The sequence below is a fragment of the Chamaea fasciata genome, unplaced genomic scaffold (assembly GCF_029207755.1).
Source record: "Chamaea fasciata isolate MVZ Bird 193981 ecotype frontalis unplaced genomic scaffold, bChaFas1.0.hap1 SCAF_934, whole genome shotgun sequence".
NCBI lineage: Eukaryota > Metazoa > Chordata > Aves > Passeriformes > Sylviidae > Chamaea > Chamaea fasciata.
The window spans coordinates 1-21,505 of NW_027095019.1; the positions used below are offsets into that span (position 1 = coordinate 1).

Consider the following 21,505-nt stretch of genomic DNA (forward strand, 5'->3'; position numbering starts at 1 on the left):
GGACTGGGAGGGACTGGGATGGACTGGGATGGACTGGGATGGACTGGGAGGGACTGGGAGGGACTGGGATGGACTGGGATGGACTGGGATGGACTGGGATGGACTGGGAGGGACTGGGAGGGACTGGGAGGGAACTGGGATGGACTGGGAGGGAACTGGGAGGGACTGGGAGGGACTGGAAGGGACTGGGATGGACTGGGATGGACTGGGATGTGGGATGGACTGGATGGAACTGGGATGGACTGGGAGGGAACTGGGAGGGACTGGGAGGGGAACTGGGATGGACTGGGGATGGACTGGGATGTGGGATGGACTGGGAGGGAACTGGGATGGACTGGGAGGGAACTGGGATGGACTGGGAGGGAACTGGGAGGGACTGGGAGGGACTGGGAGGGAACTGGGATGGACTGGGATGGACTGGGAGGGAACTGGGAGGGACTGGGAGGGAACTGGGATGGACTGGGAGGGAACTGGGAGGGACTGGGAGGGAACTGGGATGGACTGGGAGGGAACTGGGAGGGACTGGGAGGGAACTGGGATGGACTGGGATGGACTGGGATGGACTGGGAGGGAACTGGGAGGGACTGGGAGGGACTGGGAGGGACTGGGAGGGAACTGGGAGGGACTGGGAGGGAGTGGGAGGGACTGGGAGGGGACTGGGAGGGACTGGGATGGACTGGGAGGGAACTGGGAGGGACTGGGAGGGACTGGGATGGACTGGGAGGGAACTGGGATGGACTGGGAGGGACTGGGATGGACTGGGAGGGAACTGGGAGGGACTGGGAGGGACTGGGATGGACTGGGACAAACTGGGATGGACTGGGAGGGGCCTGGGCCGAACTGGTCTGAACTGGTCTGAACTGGGCCGAGCGCGGAGCTCACCGGGCCCTCCTGCTTTGGCACTTAAACTGGTTTAAACTGGTTTAAACTGCTTTAAACTGGTTTCAACCCGGGAGCTCCGGCCCGTCCCCCTCCGGCCGCGCATGCGCGGCGGAGCCCTGGCGCCGTGACGTCAGCGCGCCGCGCCGTCGCGCCGACGTCACTTCCGCCGCGCGCGCCGTGACGATGGAGGAGCTGGGGCTGCTCGGGGAGAAGCCGCAGGTGCGGGGGGAGCCCCCAAAAAAACCCCAAAAAACCCCAAAATTGCCCCAAAATCCTCCCGGGGGGGGGTGGGGAACGCGCGGGGCGCCCCAGGGACCCCGGAAAGGCCCCGAGGGACCGGAGGGGGGGGGCGGGGAGGAGGGGCGCGGCCGGCGCTGGTTGAGACCCCGCCCCCTTTCCCAGGCCACGCCCAGCCCCGGGTTTGGCCGAGCCCCTTTGTTGGGCGGTGCCAATGGGTGCCCCGCCCCCAGGATTTGGAGTCCCCGCCCCCAATCTTGACTCTCCCCCTTCACATGTCTCACCTGTCCTGTCCCTCATCTGTCCCGTGTCTCACCTGTCGTGTCCGCCACCTGTCCCGTGTCTCACCTGTCGTGTCCCTCACCTGTTCTCCACCTGTCCCACCTGTCCCGTGTCTCACCTGTCCCGTGTCTCACCTGTCGTGTCCGCCACCTGTCCCGTGTCTCACCTGTCGTGTCCCTCACCTGTTCTCCACCTGTCCCACCTGTCCCGTGTCTCACCTGTCCCGTGTCTCACCTGTCGTGTCCGCCACCTGTCCCGTGTCTCACCTGTTGTGTCCCCACCTGTCTCACCTGTCCCGTCTCACCTGTCGTGTCCCCCACCTGTTCTCCACCTGTCCCGTCTCACCTGTCGTGTTCCCACCTGTCCCACCTGTCCCGTGTCTCACCTGTCGTGTCCCTCACCTGTTCTCCACCTGTCCCACCTGTCCTGTCTCACCTGTCCCATCCCCCACCTGTTCTCCACCTGTCTCACCTGTCCTGTCTCACCTGTCCTGTCCCCCACCTGTTCTCCACCTGTCCCGTGTCTCACCTGTTGTGTCCCCACCTGTCTCACCTGTCCCGTCTCACCTGTCGTGTCCCCACCTGTCTCACCTGTCCCATCTCACCTGTCCCGTCTCACCTGTCGTGTCCTCACCTGTCTCACCTGTCCCGTCTCACCTGTCCCATCTCTCACCTGTCTCACCTCTCCCTTAATCTGTCTCCCCGGTTTCCCTTGCCTCACCTGTGCTGTCCCCACCTGTCTCTCACCTGTTTTCATCTCACCTGTCCTGTCTCACCTGTCTCCCTTGCTGAGTCTCACCTGTCCCTTACCTGTGCTGTCTCACCTGAGCTGTCTCCCCTGTCTCACCTGCGTGTCTCACCTGTCCTTTAGCCGTGCCCTTACCTGTCCCGTCTCACCTGTCCCGTCTCACCTGTCCCGTCTCACCTGTGCAGGACGATGTCCCGGCCTCGGCTGCCCCTCGGCCCCTCCCCGGCCTTTCCTTCCTGGTGCCCGAACCCGAGGACCTGGAGGACCTGTACAGCAGGTACAAGGTGAGTGGCGCACCTGGGGACAGGTGAGACGCACCTGGGGACAGGTGTGATACACCTGGGGACGGGTGAGGGGGGTTACAAGATCTGTACAGCAGCTACAAGGTGAGTGTCGCGTACCTGAGGACAGGTGAGGTTACCTGCGCAGCTGGTACAAGGTGAGTGGCACACCTGGGCACACCTGAGGGACACCTGGAGGTGCAGGAGGAGCTTGATGTGCCCAATGTCCCCGATGGCTCAGGTGTATCTCAGGTGTGTCTCAGGTGTCTCTCAGGTGTCTCAGGTGTCTCTCAGGTGTCTCAGGTGTCTCTCAGGTGTGTCTCAGGTGTCTCAGGTGTCTCAGGTGTCTCAGGTGTCTCTCAGGTGTGTCTCAGGTGTCTCAGGTGTCTCAGGTGTGTCTCAGGTGTCTCAGGTGTCTCAGGTGTCTCTCAGGTGTGTCTCAGGTGTCTCAGGTGTCTCAGGTGTCTCAGGTGTCTCTCAGGTGTGTCTCAGGTGTCTCAGGTGTCTCAGGTGTCTCAGGTGTCTCAGGTGTGTCTCAGGTGTCTCAGGTGTCTCAGGTGTCTCTCAGGTGTCTCAGGTGTCTCAGGTGTGTCTCAGGTGTGTCTCAGGTGTCTCAGGTGTCTCAGGTATCTCTCAGGTGTCTCAGGTGTCTCTCAGGTGTCTCAGGTGTCTCAGGTGTCTCAGGTCTCTCAGGTGTCTCTCAGGTGTCTCTCAGGTGTATCTCAGGTGTCTCTCAGGTGTCTCAGGTGTATCTCAGGTGTGTCTCAGGTGTCTCAGGTGTATCTCAGGTGTCTCTCAGGTGTCTCAGGTGTCTCTCAGGTGTCTCAGGTGTCTCAGGTGTCTCTCAGGTGTCTCAGGTGTGTCTCAGGTGTGTCCCTCACCTGTCTCACCTGCAGAAGCTGCAGCAGGAGCTGGAGTTCCTGGAGGTGCAGGAGGAGCCCAATGCCCCCAATGGCTCAGGTGTCTCAGGTGTCTCTCAGGTGTTTCTCACCTGGCTCAGGTGTGTCACTCACCTGTCTCACCTGCAGAAGCTGCAGCAGGAGCTGGAGTTCCTGGAGGTGCAGGAGGAGCCCAATGCCCCCAATGGCTCAGGTGTCTCTCAGGTGTCTCAGGTGTCTCTCAGGTGTCTCAGGTGTCTCTCAGGTGTCTCTCAGGTGTCTCTCAGGTGTCTCAGGTGTCTCTCAGGTGTCTCAGGTGTCTCAGGTGTCTCAGGTGTCTCTCAGGTGTCTCTCAGGTGTCTCAGGTGTCTCTCAGGTGTCTCAGGTGTCTCTCAGGTGTCTCTCAGGTGTCTCAGGTGTCTCTCAGGTGTTTCTCACCTGGCTCAGGTGTGTCTCTCACCTGCAGAAGCTGCAGCAGGAGCTGGAGTTCCTGGAGGTGCAGGAGGAGTACATCAAGGACGAGCAGCGGAACCTGAAGAAGGAGTTCCTGCACGCGCAGGAGGAGGTGAAGCGCATCCAGAGCATCCCGCTGGTCATCGGCCAGTTCCTGGAGGCCGTGGACCAGAACACCGCCATCGTCGGCTCCACCACAGGTGAGCCAGCGGACCTGGGCACAGGTGAGACACACCTGGGACAGGTGAGGGTCACGGGGGTTTGGGGTTTGGGGTTGTCCCCGCTGGTCATCGGCCAGTTCCTGGAGGCCGTGGACCAGAACACCGCCATCGTCGGCTCCACCACAGGTGAGCCAGCGCACCTGGGCACAGGTGAGACACACCTGGGCACACCTGGGACAGGTGAGGGTCACGGGGGTTTGGGGTTTGGGGTTGTCCCCGCTGGTCATCGGCCAGTTCCTGGAGGCCGTGGACCAGAACACCGCCATTGTCGGCTCCACCACAGGTGAGACACACCTGGGCACACACCTGGGCACACCTGGGCACAGGTGAGACACACACCTGGGCACAACCACAAAACCTCACCTGCTGCGATCCCAGGTGTGACCCCAGGCGTGGTCCCGGACAGGTGAGCCCAGTTAGGTGTGACCTCAGACAGGTGTGACCCTCAGGTGATCCCAGTCAGGTGTTACCTGCCCAGGTGATCCCAGGTGTTTCGTGCCCAGGTGTTGGCCCAGATGTGACCCCATTGAGGTGTTACTTGCCCAGGTGTGTCTCCGGGTATTCTCAGGTGTTACCTGTCCCAGGTGTGACCCCATTCAGGTGTCACCTGTGCCAGGTGTGTCCCCACTCAGGTGTGTCCCCAGCTGTCCCCCAGCTGTCACCTGTTTGAGGTGTCACCTGTCCCAGGTGCGTCCCCACCTGTCCCTTGGCCATCACCTGTCCCAGCTGTCACCTGTCCCAGGTGTGTCCCCAGCTGTCCCCCGGCCATCACCTGTCCCAGGTGTCACTTGTCCAGGCGTGATCCTGTTCAGGTGTACACCTGCCTGGGCGTTACCCCAGGTGTCACCTGTCCCAGGTGTGTCCCCATTCAGGTGTGTCCCCAGCTGTTCCCCAGGTGTCACCTGTCCCAGGTGTGTCCCCATTCAGGTGTGTCCCCAGCTGTCCCCCGGCCGTCACCTGTCCCAGGTGTCACCTGTCCAGGCGTGATCCTGTTCAGGTGTACACCTGCCTGGGCGTTACCCCAGGTGTCACCTGTCCCAGGTGTGTCCCCACCTGTCCCCCAGCTGTCACCTGTCCCAGGTGTCACCTGTCCCAGGTGTGACCCCATTCAGGTGTGACCCCACCTGTCCCCCGGCCGTCACCTGTCCCAGGTGTGTCCCCACCTGTCCCCCGGCCGTCACCTGTCCCAGGTGTCACCTGTCCCAGGTGTGACCCCACCTGTCCCCCGGTCGTCACCTGTCCCAGGTGTGTCCCCATTCAGGTGTGTCCTCAGCTGTCCCCCAGGTGTCACCTGTCCCAGGTGTGACCCCATTCAGGTGTGTCCCCAGCTGTCCCCCAGGTGTCACCTGTCCCAGGTGTGTCCCCATTCAGGTGTGAACCCACCTGTCCCCCAGGTGTCACCTGTCCCAGGTGTGACCCCATTCAGGTGCGCCCCCACCTGTCTCCCAGGTGTCACCTGTCCCAGGTGTGACCCCATTCAGGTGCGTCCCCACCTGTCCCCCGGCCGTCACCTGTCCCAGGTGTCACCTGCCCAGGTGCGTCTCTCCCCGCAGGTTCCAACTACTACGTGCGCATCCTGAGCACCATCGACCGCGAGCTGCTCAAGCCCAACGCCTCGGTGGCGCTGCACAAGCACAGCAACGCCCTGGTGGACGTGCTGCCGCCCGAGGCCGACAGCAGCATCATGATGCTGACCTCAGGTGAGGCACCTGGGCGCACCTGGGCGCACCTGGGCACACCTGGGCGCACCTGGGATACATAAATCATCGTTTTGGGTTAAAAAAACGGGGTTTGGGAGTCGCGGTTAACGCCCCGGTGGACGTGCTGCCGCCCGAGGCCGACAGCGGCGTCGTGGTGCTGACCTCAGGTGAGGCACCTGGGCGCACCTGGGCGCACCTGGGCACAGCTGGGCGCACCTGGGCGCACCTGGGGGCTGAAAAATGGGGTTTGGGGCCCAAAACGTGGCTTCTGGGGCCACCATGAAGGTCTGGCCCAGTCAGTCCCAGTCCTATCCCAGTCTCATCCCAGTATCATCCCAGTCCGTCCCAGTTCCCCCAAACTGGTCCCAGTGACCCCAGACTGGTCCCCGTTGACCCCAGACTGGTCCCAGTGACCCCAGACCGGTCCCAGTTGACCCCAGACCGGCCCCAGTGACCCCAAACTGGTCCCAGTTGACCCCAGACTGGTCCCCGTTGACCCCAGACTGGTCCGAGTGACCCCAGACCGGTCCCAGTTGACCCCAGACCGGCCCCAGTGGCCCCAAACTGGTCCCAGTTGACCCCAGACCGGTCCCAGTTGACCCCAGACTGGCCCCAGTGACCCCAAACTGGTCCCAGTTGGTCCCAAACTGGTCCCAGTTGACCCCAGTGACCCCAGACCGGCCCAAGTGACCACAAACTGGTCCCAGTTGACCCCAAACTGGTCCCAGTTGACCCCAGACCAGCCCCAGTGACCCCAGACTGGTCCCAGTTGGCCCCAGACCGGCTCCAGTTGGCCCCAGACCGGCCCCAGTGACCCCAAACTGGTCCCAGTTGACCCCAGACTGGTCCCAGTTGACCCCAGACCGGCCCCAGTGACCCCAACCTGGTCCCAGTTGACCCCAAACTGGTCCCAGTTGACCCCAGACCGGTCCCAGTTGACCCCAGACCGGCCCCAGTGACCCCAGACTGGTCCCAGTTGACCCCAGACTGGTCCCAGTTGGTCCCAGACCGGTCCCAGTTGACCCCAGACTGGTCCCAGTTGGTCCCAGACCGGCCCCAGTGACCCCAGACCAGCCCCAGTGACCCCAGACCGGTCTCAGTTGTCCCAAACTGGTCCCAGTGACCCCAGACCGGTCCCAGTGACCCCAGACCGGCCCCAGTGACCCCAGACCGGCCCCAGTGACCCCAGACTGGTCCCAGTTGACCCCAGACCGGCCCCAGTTGACCCCAGACTGGTCCCAGTTGTCCCAAACTGGTCCCAGTGACCCCAGACTGGTCCCAGTTGACCCCAGACCGGCCCCAGTTGACCCCAGACCGGTCCCAGTTGTCCCAAACTGGTCCCAGTGACCCCAGACCGGTCCCAGTTGTCCCAAACTGGTCCCAGTTGACCCCAGACCGGTCCCAGTTGACCCCAGACCGGCCCCAGTGACCCCAAACTGGTCCCAGTTGACCCCAAACTGGTCCCAGTTGGTCCCAGACCGGTCCCAGTTGGTCCCAGTTGACCCCAGACCGGTCCCAGTTGGTCCCAGTTGGTCCCAGACCGGTCCCAGTTGGTCCCAGTTGACCCCAGACCAGTCCCAGTTGGTCCCAGTTGACCCCAGACCGGTCCCAGTTGGTCCCAGTTGACCCCAGACCGGTCCCAGTTGGTCCCAGTTGACCCCAGACCGGTCCCAGTTGGTCCCAGTTGGTCCCAGACCGGTCCCAGTTGGTCCCAGTTGACCCCAGACCAGTCCCAGTTGGTCCCAGTTGACCCCAGACCGGTCCCAGTTGGTCCCAGTTGGTCCCAGACCGGTCCCAGTTGGTCCCAGTTGACCCCAGACCGGTCCCAGTTGGTCCCAGTTGGTCCCAGACCGGTCCCAGTTGACCCCAAACTGGTCCCAGTTGACCCCAGACCGGTCCCAGTTGACCCCAGACTGGTCCCAGTTGACCCCAGACCGGTCCCAGTTGACCCCAGACTGGTCCCAGTTGGTCCCAGACCGGCCCCAGTGACCCCAGACCGGTCCCAGTTGACCCCAAACTGGTCCCAGTTGACCCCAGACCAGTCCCAGTTGGTCTCAGTTGACCCCAGACCGGTCCCAGTGACCCCAGACCGGCCCCAGTGACCCCAGACTGGTCCCAGTTGACCCCAAACTGGCCCCAGTTGACCCCAGACCGGTCCCAGTGACCCCAGACCGGTCCCAGTTGGTCCCAGTTGACCCCAGACCGGCCCCAGTGACCCCAGACCGGTCCCAGTTGGTCCCAGTGACCCCAGACCGGCCCCAGTGACCCCAGACTGGTCCCAGTTGGTCCCAGTGACCCCAGACCGGCCCCAGTGACCCCAGACTGGTCCCAGTTGGTCCCAGTTGACCCCAGACCGGCCCCAGTGACCCCAGACCGGTCCCAGTTGGTCCCAGTTGACCCCAGACCGGTCCCAGTTGGTCCCAGTTGACCCCAGACCGGCCCCAGTGACCGCAGCAGCGCCCCCGTGTGCCCCGTCCCCAGACCAGAAGCCGGACGTGGTGTACGCCGACATCGGCGGCATGGACATCCAGAAGCAGGAGGTGCGCGAGGCCGTCGAGCTGCCCCTCACGCACTTCGAGCTCTACAAGCAGGTGAGGACGCGGGGTGACCTCCAGGGGAGCTCCAGGTGAGCTCCAGGTGAGGCCGCCGGGGTTCCTGGTGGTCTCCGGGGGGTTTCTGGGTCTTTTTTGGGGGTTCCTGGTGGTCTCCATGGGGTTTCTGGAGATGTCTTGAGGTTCCTGGTGGTCTCCATGGAGTTTCCGGGTGTTTTTTTGAGGTTCCTGGTGGTCTCCGTGAGGTTCCCGGTGGGATTTTTGGGGGTTCCTGGTGGTATTTTGGGTTCCTGGTGGTCTCCATGGGGTTTCCGTGTCTTTTTTTGGGGGTTCCTGGTGGTCTCCATGGGGTTTCTGGAGATGTTTTGAGGTTCCTGGTGATCTCCATGGGGTTTCTGGGTCTTTTTGGGGGTTCCTGGTGGTTTCCATGGGGTTTCTGGGTCTTTTTTGAGGTTCCTGGTGGTCTCCATGGGGTTTGTGGAGATATTTTTGAGGTTCCTGGTGGTTTCCATGGAGTTCTTGGAGATGTCTTGAGGTTCCTGGTGGTCTCCATGGGGATTCTGCATCTTTTTGGGGGTTCCTGGTGGTCTCCATGGGGATTCTGGGTCTTTTTTTGAGGTTCCTGGTGGTCTCTGTGGGGTTTCTGGAGATGTTTTGAGGTTCCTGGTGGTTTCCATGGGGTTTCTGGGTCTTTTTTGAGGTTCCTGGTGGTCTCCGTGGGGTTCCTGATGGGATTTTGGGGGTTCCTGGAGATGTTTTGGGTTCCTGGTGGTCTCCATGGGGTTTCTGGAGATGTTTTGAGGTTCCTGGTGGTCTCCATGGGGTTTCTGGAGTTGTTTTGGGTTCCTGGTGGTCTCCATGGGGTTTCTGGAGATATTTTTGAGGTTCCTGGTGGTCTCCATGGAGTTTCTGGGTCTTTTTTTGAGGTTGCTGGTGGTCTCCATGAGGTTTCTGGGTCTTTTTTCGGGGTTCCTGGTGGTCTCCATGGGGTTTCTGGAGATATTTTTGAGGTTCCTGGTGGTTTCCATGGGGTTCTTGGAGATGTTTTGAGGTTCCTGGTGGTCTCCATGGGGATTCTGGGTCTTTTTGGGGGTTGCTGGTGGTCTCCGTGAGGTTTTTGGGTCTTTTTTTGAGGTTCCTGGTGGTCTCCATGGGGTTTCTGGAGATGTCTTGAGGTTCCTGGTGGTCTCCATGGAGTTTCCGGGTCTTTTTTTGAGGTTCCTGGTGGTCTCCGTGAGGTTCCTGGTGGGATTTTGGGGGTTCCTGGTGGTATTTTGGGTTCCTGGTGGTCTCCATGGGATTTCTGGGTCTTTTTTGGGGGCTCCTGGTGGTCTCCATGAGGTTTCTGGAGATGTCTTGAGGTTCCTGGTGGTCTCCATGGGGATTCTGGGTCTTTTTGGGGGTTCCTGGTGGTCTCCGTGAGGTTTCTGGGTCTTTTTGGGGGTTCCTGGTGGTCTCCATGGGGTTTCTGGAGATGTTTTGAGGTTCCTGGTGGTCTCCGGGGGGTTCCCGGTGGGATTTTTGGGGGTTCCTGGAGGTATTTTGGATTCCTGGTGGTCTCCATGGGGTTTCCGTGTCTTTTTTTGGGGGTTCCTGGTGGTCTCCATGGGGTTTCTGGAGATGTTTTGAGGTTCCTGGTGATCTCCATGGGGATTCTGGGTCTTTTTGGGGGTTCCTGGTGGTTTCCATGGGGTTTCTGGGTCTTTTTTGAGGTTCCTGGTGGTCTCCATGGGGTTCCTGATGGGATTTTGGGGGTTCCTGGAGATGTTTTGGGTTCCTGGTGGTCTCCATGGGGTTTCTGGAGATGTCTTGAGGTTCCTGGTGGTCTCCATGGGGTTTCTGGGTCTTTTTTTGAGGTTCCTGGTGGTCTCCGTGGGGTTCCTGATGGGATTTTGGGGGTTCCTGGAGATGTTTTGGGTTCCTGGTGGTCTCCATGGGGTTTCTGGAGATGTTTTGGGTTCCTGGTGGTCTCCATGGAGTTTCCGTGTCTTTTTTTGGGGGTTCCTGGTGGTCTCCATGGGGTTTCTGGAGATGTTTTGAGGTTCCTGGTGGTCTCCATGGGGAATCTGCGTCTTTTTGGGGGTTCCTGGTGGTCTCCATGGGGATTCTGGGTCTTTTTTTGAGGTTCCTGGTGGTCTCTGTGGGGTTTCTGGAGATGTTTTGAGGTTCCTGGTGGTTTCCATGGGGTTTCTGGAGATGTTTTGGGTTCCTGGTGGTCTCCATGGGGTTTCTGGGTCTTTTTTGAGGTTCCTGGTGGTCTCCATGGGGTTCCTGATGGGATTTTGGGGGTTCCTGGAGATGTTTTGGGTTCCTGGTGGTCTCCATGGGGTTTCTGGAGATGTTTTGGGTTCCTGGTGATCTCCATGGGGTTTCTGGAGATGTTTTGGGTTCCTGGTGGTCTCCATGGGGTTTCTGGGTCTTTTTTGAGGTTCCTGGTGGTCTCCATGGGGTTTCTGGGTCTTTTTTTGAGGTTCCTGGTGGTCTCCATGGGGTTTCTGGGTCTTTTTTCGGGGTTCCTGGTGGTCTCCATGGGGTTTCCGGGTCTTTCTGGGGGTTCCTGGTGGTCTCCATGGATCCCTGGTGGGATTTCTGGAGATATTTTGGGTTCCCGGTGTTCTCCATGGATCCCTGGTGGGATTTCTGGAGATGTCCATGGATCCCTGGTGGGATTTCTGGAGATGTCCATGGATCCCTGGTGGGATTTCTGGAGATATTTTGGATTCCTGGTGGTCTCCATGGATCCCTGGTGGGATTTCTGGAGATGTCCATGGATCCCTGGTGGGATTTCTGGAGATATTTTGGGTTCCTGGTGTTCTCCATGGATCCCCGGTGGGATTTCTGGAGATGTTTTGGGTTCCTCCCGCTCTCCCGGGGGTTCCTGGCGTCGCCCCGCCCAGGTGATCTCACCTGCGTCCCCCTCCCCCCCCCCAGATCGGGATCGACCCCCCACGGGGGGTGCTGATGTACGGCCCCCCCGGCTGCGGGAAGACCATGCTGGCCAAGGCCGTGGCCCACCACACCACAGGTGAGACCTGGGGTCACCTGGGCAGGTGTGGGGTCACCTGGGCGGGGTTTGGGGTCACCTGGGCCGGTTTGGGGTCACCTGGGGCAGGTGTGGGGTCACCTGGACGGGGTTTGAGGTCACCTGGGTGGGGTTTGAGGTCACCTGGATGGGGTTTGGGGTCACCTGGGCGGGGTTTGGGGTCACCTGGGCGGGGTTTGGGGTCACCTGGGCGGGGTTTGGGGTCACCTGGGTGGGGTTTGGGGTCACCTGGGCGGGGTTTGGGGTCACCTGGGCAGGTGTGGGGTCACCTGGGTGGGGTTTGGGGTCACCTGGGCGGGGTTTGGGGTCACCTGGGCAGGTGTGGGGTCACCTGGGCGGGGTTTGGGGTCACCTGGGGCAGGTGTGGGGTCACCTGGGGCAGGTTTGGGGTCACCTGGGTGGGGTTTGGGGTCACCTGGGCGGGGTTTGGGGTCACCTGGGCGGGGTTTGGGGTCACCTGGGCAGGTGTGGGGTCACCTGGGCGGGGTTTGGGGTCACCTGGGTGGGGTTCGGGGTCACCTGGGCAGGTTTGGGGTCACCTGGGTGGGGTTTGGGGTCACCTGGGCAGGTGTGGGGTCACCTGGGCGGGGTTTGGGGTCACCTGGGGCAGGTTTGGGGTCACCTGGGCGGGGTTTGGGGTCACCTGGGTGGGGTTTGGGGTCACCTGGGCCGGTTTGGGGTCACCTGGGGCAGGTGTGGGGTCACCTGGATGGGGTTTGGGGTCACCTGGATGGGGTTTGGGGTCACCTGGGCAGGTTTGGGGTCACCTGGGTGGGGTTTGGGGTCACCTGGGTGGGGTTTGGGGTCACCTGGGCAGGTTTGGGGTCACCTGGAGGGATCTCCATGGATTCCTGGCAGGATCCTGGGGGTTCCTGGTGCTCTCCATGGGATTCCTGGAGACACTTTGTGTTCCTGGTCCTCCCCACGGATTCCCGGTGGGATTTTTGGGATTCCCGGAGATATTTTTGGGATTCCTGGTCATCTCCATGGGGTTTCCGGAGATGTTTTGAGTTCCTGGTCCTCCCACTGAATTCCTAGTGGGATATTTGGGATTCCTGGAGATGTTTTTGGGTTCCTGGTGCTCTCCATGGAGTTTCAGGAGATGTTTTGAGGTTCCTGGTGGTCTCCATGAGATTCCCAGAGATGTTTTGAGTTCCTGGTGCTCTCCATGGGGTTCCCGGAGATGTTTTGGGTTCCTGGTGGTCTTTATAGGATTTCAGGAGATGTTTTTGGGTTCCTGGTGCTCTCCCTGAATTCCCGGAGGGATTTTTGGGATTCCTGGAGATGTTTTTGTGTTCCTGGTGCTCTCCCTGGGATTCCCGGAGATATTTTGAGGTTCCTGGTGCTCTCCATGGGGTTTCCGGAGATGTTTTGAGTTCCTGGTTCTCTCCCTGGGATTCCTGGAGATGTTTTTGGGTTCCTGGTGGTCTCCATGAGTTTCCAGGAGATATTTTGAGTTCCTGGTCATCTCCCTGGGGTTCCCAGAGATGTTTTGAGTTCCTGGTGGTCTTTATGGGATTCATGGAGATGTTTTGAGTTCCTGGTGCTCTCCATGAGTTTCCAGGAGATATTTTGAGGTTCCTGATGCTCTCCATGAGTTTTCAGGAGATATTTTGAGTTCCTGGTGCTCTCCATGGAGTTTCAGGAGATATTTTGAGGTTCCTGATGCTCTCCATGAGTTTCCAGGAGATATTTTGAGGTTCCTGGTGCTCTCCATGGGGTTTCAGGTGTTGTTTTGAGTTCCTGGTCATCTCCCTGGGGTTTCCGGAGATGTTTTGGGTTCCTGGTGCTCTCCACGGGATTCCTGGAGATGTTTTGAGTTCCTGGTGCTCTCCACGGGGTTTCAGGAGATATTTTGAGGTTCCTGGTGGTCTCCATGAGTTCCCGGACATGTTTTTGAGTTCCTGGTGCTCTCCACGGGATTCCTGGAGATGTTTTGAGTTCCTGGTGCTCTCCATGGGGTTTCAGGAGATATTTTGAGGTTCCTGGTGCTCTCCACGGGATTCCTGGACACACCTTTCCTTCCTTCTCCTCCCCCCGGGATTCCCATTGGGATTTTTTTTTTTGGGGGAGGTGTCGGTCAATCCCCCCCCCCCCATTTCTCGGGTCACCATCCCCCCCTTGCCCCACCCCCTCCCCCCCTCACCGCCGGTTAAATTCCTCCCCCGCGGCGCGGGCAGCGGCGTTCATCCGCGTGGTGGGCTCGGAGTTCGTGCAGAAGTACCTGGGCGAGGGCCCGCGGATGGTGCGCGACGTCTTCCGCCTGGCCAAGGAGAACGCGCCCGCCATCATCTTCATCGACGAGATCGACGCCATCGCCACCAAGCGCTTCGACGCCCAGACCGGCGGTCAGCGCCTCGCCGGGAGCTGGGGGGGGGTTGGGGGGGGTTTGGGGGGAATTTGGGGGATTTGGGGGATTTGGGGGATTTTGGGGGAGATTTTGGGGGAGTTTTGGGGGATTTGGGGGATTTTGGGGCAATTTGGGGGAGTTTTGGGGGGATTTTGGGGGAAATTTGGGGGAATTTGAGGTGGAATTTGGGGGATTTGGGGGGATTTTGGGGGATTTGGGGGATTTTGGGGGAATTTGGGGAGTTTTGGGGGGATTTGGGGGAGTTTTGGGGGATTTGGGGGATTTTGGGGGAGATTTTGGGGGATTTGGGGGGAAATTTGGGGGATTTTGGGGGAATTTGGGGCATTTGGGGGGATTTTTGGGGAGTTTTGGGGGATTTTGGGTGGATTCTGGGGGAATTTGAGGTGGAACTTGAGGGATTTGGGGTATTTTGGATGGATTTTGGAGGATTTGGGGGCGATTTGGGGGGATTTTGGGGTATTTGGGGGAATTTGGGGAGTTTTGGGGGATTTTGGGGAGTTTTGGGTGGATTCTGGGGGAATTTGAGGTGGAATTTGGGGGATTTGGGGGGATTTTGGGGGAGATTTTGGGGAGTTTTGGGGGAAATTTGGGGGATTTTGGGGCATTTGGGGGGATTTGGGGGGGTTTTGGGGGGATTTGGGGGAAATTTGGGGGATTTAGGGGGGATTTGGGGGGAATTTGGGGGAATTTGGGGGATTTTGGATGGATTTTGAGTGGGTTTGGGGTGATTTGGGGGGAGTTTGGGGAATTTTGGGGGAATTTGGGGGGATTTTGTGGAATTTTGGGGAGTTTTGGGGAGATTTTGGGGGAATTTGGGGAGTTTTGGGGGGAAATTTGGGGGGTTTTGGGGGGATTTTGGGGAGTTTTGGGGGGAAATTTGGGGGATTTTGGGGGGATTTGGAGGGATTTGGGGGGATTTTGGGGGGATTTGGGGGAATTTTGGGGGCATTTTGGGGGATTTGGGGGATTTTGTGGAATTTTGGGGAATTTTGGGGGGATTTTGTGGAATTTTGGGGAATTTTGGGGGGATTTTTGGGGGGATTTTGGGGAGTTTTGGGGGAATTTGGGGGATTTTGGGGGGAAATTTGGGGGATTTTGGGGAAAAATTGGGGGTTTGGGGGGATTTGGGGGGATTTTGGGGGATTCTGGGGGAATTTGAGGTGGAATTTGAGGAATTTGGGGGGATTTTGGATGGATTTTGGAGGGATTTGGGGGGAATTTGGGGGGATTTGGGGGATTTTGGGGGGATTTGGGGGATTTTGGGGGGATTTGGGGGATTTTGGGGGGATTTTGGGTGGATTCTGGGGAAATTTGAGGTGGAGTTTGGGGGATTTTGGGGAATTTTTGGGGGATTTGGGGGAGTTTTGGGGGATTTGGGGGGAATTTGGGGAATTTTGGGAGTTTTGGGGGGATTTTGGGGGAATTTGGGTGGAATTCGGGGAGTTTTGGGGGAAATTTGGGGGATTTTGGGGGGATTTTGGGAGAATTTGGGGAGTTTTGGGGGGATTTGGGAGATTTTGGTGATTTTTGTGGAATTTGGGTGATTTTGGATGGATTTTGAGAGGGTTTGGGGTGATTTGGGGGGATTTTGGGGAATTTGAGGGGGAATTTGGGTGGAATTTGGGGGATTTTGGGGGGATTTTGGGTTATTTTGGGGGATTTTGGGAGGATTCTGGGGGAATTGGGGGGATTTTGGGGGGAATTTTGGATGGATTTTGGGGGATTTGGGGGCTTTTGGGGGGATTTTTGGGGATTTTGGTGATTTTTGGTGGAATTTGGGTGATTTTGGATGGATTTTGAGAGGGTTTGGGTGATTTTGGGTGATTTTGGGAGGAATTTGGGTGGAATTTGGGTGATTTTGGGGGGATTTTGGGCGATTTTGGGGGATTGTGAGGTGGAATTTGGGTTGAATTTGGGTGATTTTTGGTGGAATTTGGATGGACTTTGGTTTTAGGTGAAATTTGGGTGGTTTTTGGTGGATTTTGGGGGATTTTGGGAGATTTTGGGGCGGAATTTGGGGAGTTTTGGGTGATTTTGGGCAGAGTTGGGGTGATTTTGGCGTCACCTGGACGGCATTCAGGTGTTTCCGGGCGGATTTTGGGATCACCTGGGTGATTTCGGCCGGGATTCGGTGGAATTTTCGGTCGAGGAACCTTCTGGAGAACCTGGGGAAAGAAGCTCAGGAACACCTGGGCGGATTTCGGGCTCACCTGGGCGGATTTCGGGCTCACCTGGGCGGATTTTGGGTTGTTTCGGGTGGAATTCGGCCTCACCTGGCCGGAATTCCGGGGAATTACCCACAATCCCCGCGTTCCGCCCCAAAGCCGACCGCGAGGTGCAGCGGATCCTCCTGGAGCTCCTCAACCAGATGGACGGCTTCGACCAGAACGTCAACGTCAAGGTGAGCCCCAGGTGTGCTCCAGGTGTGCTCCAGGTGTGCTCCAGGTGTGCTCCAGGTGACCACGCCCACCGCTCCTGGGAGCAGCCGGACTTGGAATTTTAGTCTTCCCGTGGTTCTGGAGGAATCCAGGTGCGCTCAGGTGTATCCCTCACCTCTCACCTGTCGCCCAGGTGATCGTGGCCTTGAACTGTGCGCACACCTGGGCACACCTGGGCACACCTGGCTCAGAAATCCCGGGGGTTTTACAGGAATTTAATGGTTTGGGGAGGTCTCAGGTGTATCTCAGGTGTGTCCCTCACCTGTCGCCCAGGTGATCATGGCCACGAACCGCGCCGACACCCGGGCACACCTGGGCACACCTGGGCACACGCAGGCACACCTGGGCACACCTGGCTCGGAAATCCCGGGGATTTTTCGGGGTTTTCTGGGGTTTTATGGCTGCGGGTGCTCTCAGGTGTATCTCAGGTGTGTCCCTCACCTGTCGCCCAGGTGATCGTGGCCACGAACCGCGCCAACACCTGGGCACACCTGGGCACACCTGGGCACACCCGGGCACACCTGGGCACACCTGGGCACACCTGGGCACACCTGGCTCAGAAATCCCGGGGATTTTTCGGGGTTTTCTGGGGTTTTACGGCTGCGGGTGCTCTCAGGTGTATCTCAGGTGTGTCCCTCACCTGTCGCCCAGGTGATCATGGCCACGAACCGCACGGACACCCGGGCACACCTGGGCACACCTGGGCACACCTGGGCACACCTGGGCACACCTGGGCACACCTGGGCACACCTGGCTCAGAAATCCCGGGGATTTTTCGGGGTTTTTTGGGGTTTTACGGCTGCGAGTGGACTCAGGTGTGTCCCTCACCTGTCGCCCAGGTGATCGTGGCCACGAACCGCGCCGACACCCGGGCACACCTGGGCACACCTGGGCACACCTGGGTCAGAAATCCCGGGGATTTTTCGGGGTTTTCTGGGGTTTTACAGCTGCGGGTGCTCTCAGGTGTATCTCAGGTGTGTCCCTCACCTGTCGCCCAGGTGATCATGGCCACGAACCGCGCCGACACGCTGGACCCAGCGCTGCTGCGCCCCGGGCGCCTGGACAGGAAGATCGAGTTCCCGCTGCCCGACCGGCGCCAGAAGCGCCTCATCTTCTCCACCATCACCGGGAAGATGAACCTGTCCGAGGAGGTGGACCTGGAGGACTGTATCCTGCACCTGGGCGCACCTGGGCGCACCTGGGGAGGGAGGAAAACGCACCTGGGCCCACCTGGGGGGGGTAAAAACGCACCTGGAGGGATTAATAGCACACCTGGGGCACGTGGAGGGGTTAAAAACACACCTGGGGGGTTAAAGACACACCTGAGGGGTTAAAAACGCACCTAGAGGGGTTAAAAACACACCTGGGGGCACCTGGGGGGGTTAAAAATGCACCTGGGGGAGTTAAAAACACACCTGGGCGCACCTGGGGGGGGTAAAAACGCACCTGGGGGGTTAAAAACGCACCTGGGGGGGTTGAAAACGCATCTGGGGACACCTGGGGAGGTTAAAAACGCACCTGGGGGCACCTGGGGGGTTTAAAAACACACCTGGAGGGATTAATAACACACCTGGGGCACCTGGAGGGGTTAAAAACACACCTGGGAACACCTGGAGGGGTTAAAAACACACCTGGGGGGTTAAAAACACACCTGGAGGGGTTAAAAACACACCTGGGTACACCTGGAGGGGTTAAAAACACACCTGGGGGGGTTAAAACCACACCTGGGGGCACCTGGGGGGGTTAAAAACGCACCTGGGGGAGTTAAAAACACACCTGGGAGCACCTGGGGGGGTTAAAAACGCACCTGGGGACACCTGGGGGGGTTAAAAACACACCTGGAGGGATTAATAACACACCTGGGTACACCTGGAGGGGTTAAAAACACACCTGGGGGGTTAAAAACGCACCTGGGGGGGTTAAAAACACACCTGGGCACACCTGGGGCGGTTAAAAACACACCTGGGGGCACCGGGGATACACCTGGAGGGGCTGGGACACACCTGGCGGATGGGATCCAACACACCTGTGGGAGCCGGGGCACACCTGGATGTGCCAAGGACACACCTGGGGGGGGCATGGGGGCGCACCTGGGGGATGGGATCCCTCACCTGCGCACACCTGGACACACCTGGCGCTCACCTGTGCTGGTTCCTTGACCCCGCCCCAGATGTGGCGCGGCCGGACAAGATCTCGGGGGCCGACATCAACTCCATCTGCCAGGAGGTGAGAGACACACCTGGGCGCAGGTGGGACACACCTGGGGACACCCAGGAGAGGTGGGAGACACCTGGGGACACCTGGGGACAGGTGGGGCACACCTGGGGGCAGGTGGGAGAAATCTGGGGCCACACCTGGGACAGGTGGGAACATACCTGGGGACACACCTGGGGACAGGTGTGACGCCAGGGACAGGTGGTGCAGGGGACACCTGGGACAGGTGTGACCAGAGGTGGCAAAGGTGACGCAGGCGTGGTTGTAGCTCAGTGTAGGTGACACAGGTGACACAGGGCTGGCCGTGGGTGACACAGGTGACACTCAGGTGACACTCAGGTGACCCAGGTGACACTCAGGTGACACGGGGCTGGCTGTAGGTGACACAGGTGACACCCAGGTGACCCAGGTGACACTCAGGTGACGTTACCTGGGGCAGGGCGGCATGCTGGCCGTGCGGGAGAACAGGTACAGGTGACACAGGTGACACAGGTGACGCTCAGGTGACACAGGTGACACCCAGGTGACCCAGGTGACGCTCAGGTGACGTTACCTGCGGCAGGGCGGCATGCTGGCCGTGCGGGAGAACAGGTACAGGTGACACAGGTGACACTCAGGTGACCCAGGTGATGCTCAGGTGACACGGGGCTGGCTGTAGGTGACACAGGTGACACCCAGGTGACACAGGTGACGCTCAGGTGACACTCAGGTGACACGGGGCGGGCTGTAGGTGACACAGGTGACACCCAGGTGACCCAGGTGACACTCAGGTGACGTTACCTGGGGCAGGGCGGCATGCTGGCCGTGCGGGAGAACAGGTACAGGTGACACAGGTGGCACAGGTGACGCTCAGGTGACACAGGTGACACTCAGGTGACCCAGGTGACGCTCAGGTGACGTTACCTGGGGCAGGGCGGCATGCTGGCCGTGCGGGAGAACAGGTACAGGTGACGCAGGTGACACTCAGGTGACCCAGGTGACACTCAGGTGACACGGGGCTGGCTGTAGGTGACACAGGTGACACCCAGGTGACCCAGGTGACACTCAGGTGACACCCAGGTGACACAGGTGACGCTCAGGTGACACGGGGCGGGCTGTAGGTGACACAGGTGACACCCAGGTGACCCAGGTGACGCTCAGGTGACGTTACCTGGGGCAGGGCGGCATGCTGGCCGTGCGGGAGAACAGGTACAGGTGACACAGGTGACACTCAGGTGACACGGGGCGGGCTGTAGGTGACACAGGTGACACCCAGGTGAGCCAGGTGACGCTCAGGTGACGTTACCTGCGGCAGGGCGGCATGCTGGCCGTGCGGGAGAACAGGTACAGGTGACACAGGTGACACAGGTGACGCTCAGGTGACACAGGTGACACTCAGGTGAGCCAGGTGACGCTCAGGTGACACGGGGCTGGCTGTAGGTGACACAGGTGACACTCAGGTGACACAGGTGACACTCAGGTGACACGGGGCGGGCTGTAGGTGACACAGGTGACACTCAGGTGAGCCAGGTGACGCTCAGGTGACGTTACCTGCGGCAGGGCGGCATGCTGGCCGTGCGGGAGAACAGGTACAGGTGACACAGGTGACACAGGTGACACTCAGGTGACACAGGTGACGCTCAGGTGACACAGGTGACACTCAGGTGAGCCAGGTGACGCTCAGGTGACGTTACCTGGGGCAGGGCGGCATGCTGGCCGTGCGGGAGAACAGGTACAGGTGACACAGGTGACACAGGTGACACTCAGGTGAGCCAGGTGACGCTCAGGTGACGTTACCTGCGGCAGGGCGGCATGCTGGCCGTGCGGGAGAACAGGTACAGGTGACACAGGTGACACAGGTGATGCTCAGGTGACACAGGTGACACTCAGGTGAGCCAGGTGACGCTCAGGTGACGTTACCTGCGGCAGGGCGGCATGCTGGCCGTGCGGGAGAACAGGTACAGGTGACACAGGTGACACTCAGGTGACCCAGGTGATGCTCAGGTGACGTTACCTGGGGCAGGGCGGCATGCTGGCCGTGCGGGAGAACAGGTACAGGTGACACAGGTGAGCCAGGTGACGCTCAGGTGACGTTACCTGCGGCAGGGCGGCATGCTGGCCGTGCGGGAGAACAGGTACAGGTGACACAGGTGACACAGGTGACACTCAGGTGACCCAGGTGACGCTCAGGTGACGTTACCTGCGGCAGGGCGGCATGCTGGCCGTGCGGGAGAACAGGTACATCGTGCTGGCCAAGGACTTCGAGAAGGCGTACAAAACCGTCATCAAGAAGGACGAGCAGGAGCACGAGTTCTACAAGTGACGCCGCGGGGACGTTCCGCGCACCTGGGGACACCTGGGGGACACCTGGGGACACCTGGGGGACACCTGGGGACACCTGGGGACGTTGGAATAAAGCTGAGACCCGAGCCGAGAGCGTTGGAGCTTTTTTTGGGGGGACACCGGGAGGGGCTTGGGGACACCCTGGGGACACCGGGAGGGACTTGGGGACACCTTGGGGACATGGGGACACCCTTGGGGACGTCACCAGGGTCTTGAGGACACCTTGGGGACACTGGGATGGACTTGAGGACACTCCTGGGGACATGGGGACACCTTGAGGACACCGGAAGGGACTTGAGGACACCTTGGGGATGTCACCTGGGCCTGGGGACACCTTGGGGACACTGGGAGGGACTTGGGGACACTCCTGGGGTCTTGGGGACACCTTGGGGACATTGGGAGGGACTTGGTGATATCACCTGGGGACATGGGGACACCTTGGGGACACCGGGAGGGACTTGGGGACACCTTGGGGACGTCACCTGAGCCTGGGGACATTGGGAGGGACTTGGTGACACTTTGGGGACATCACCGGGGTCTTGAGGACACCGGGAGGGACTTGGGGACGTCACCTGGGGACATGGGGACACCCTGGGGACACCGGGAGGGACTTGGGGACACCTTGGGGACACTGGGAGGGACTTGGGGACATCACCGGGGACTTGGGGACACCCTTGGGGACATCACCTGAGCCTGGGGACACCTTGGGGACATTGGGAGGGACTTGGGGACACCTTGGGGACATCACCTGGGGGCCTGGGGACACCTTGGGGACACCTTGGGGACGTCACCTGGGGACATGGGGACACCTTGGGGACACCAGGAGGGACTTGGGGACACCTTGGGGACATCACCTGGGCCTGGGGACACCTTGAGGACACCGG

At 59.9% G+C, this 21,505-nt stretch overlaps 1 protein-coding gene across 1 annotated transcript; it reads left to right on the top strand.

Annotated features, from left to right (window-relative positions):
* Positions 1-995: 995 nt before the first annotated feature.
* LOC136306050 (26S proteasome regulatory subunit 6B) lies at positions 996-20,660 on the top strand. The gene is made up of 11 exons (XM_066209395.1): positions 996-1,101; positions 2,334-2,432; positions 3,774-3,960; positions 5,535-5,681; positions 8,163-8,272; positions 11,165-11,258; positions 13,457-13,624; positions 15,972-16,048; positions 17,084-17,252; positions 18,256-18,311; positions 20,488-20,660. The coding sequence occupies exons 1-11, from the start codon at positions 1,066-1,068 to the stop codon at positions 20,599-20,601; spliced, it is 1,257 nt and encodes a 418-aa protein (XP_066065492.1). The 5' UTR covers positions 996-1,065; the 3' UTR covers positions 20,602-20,660.
* Positions 20,661-21,505: the final 845 nt, after the last annotated feature.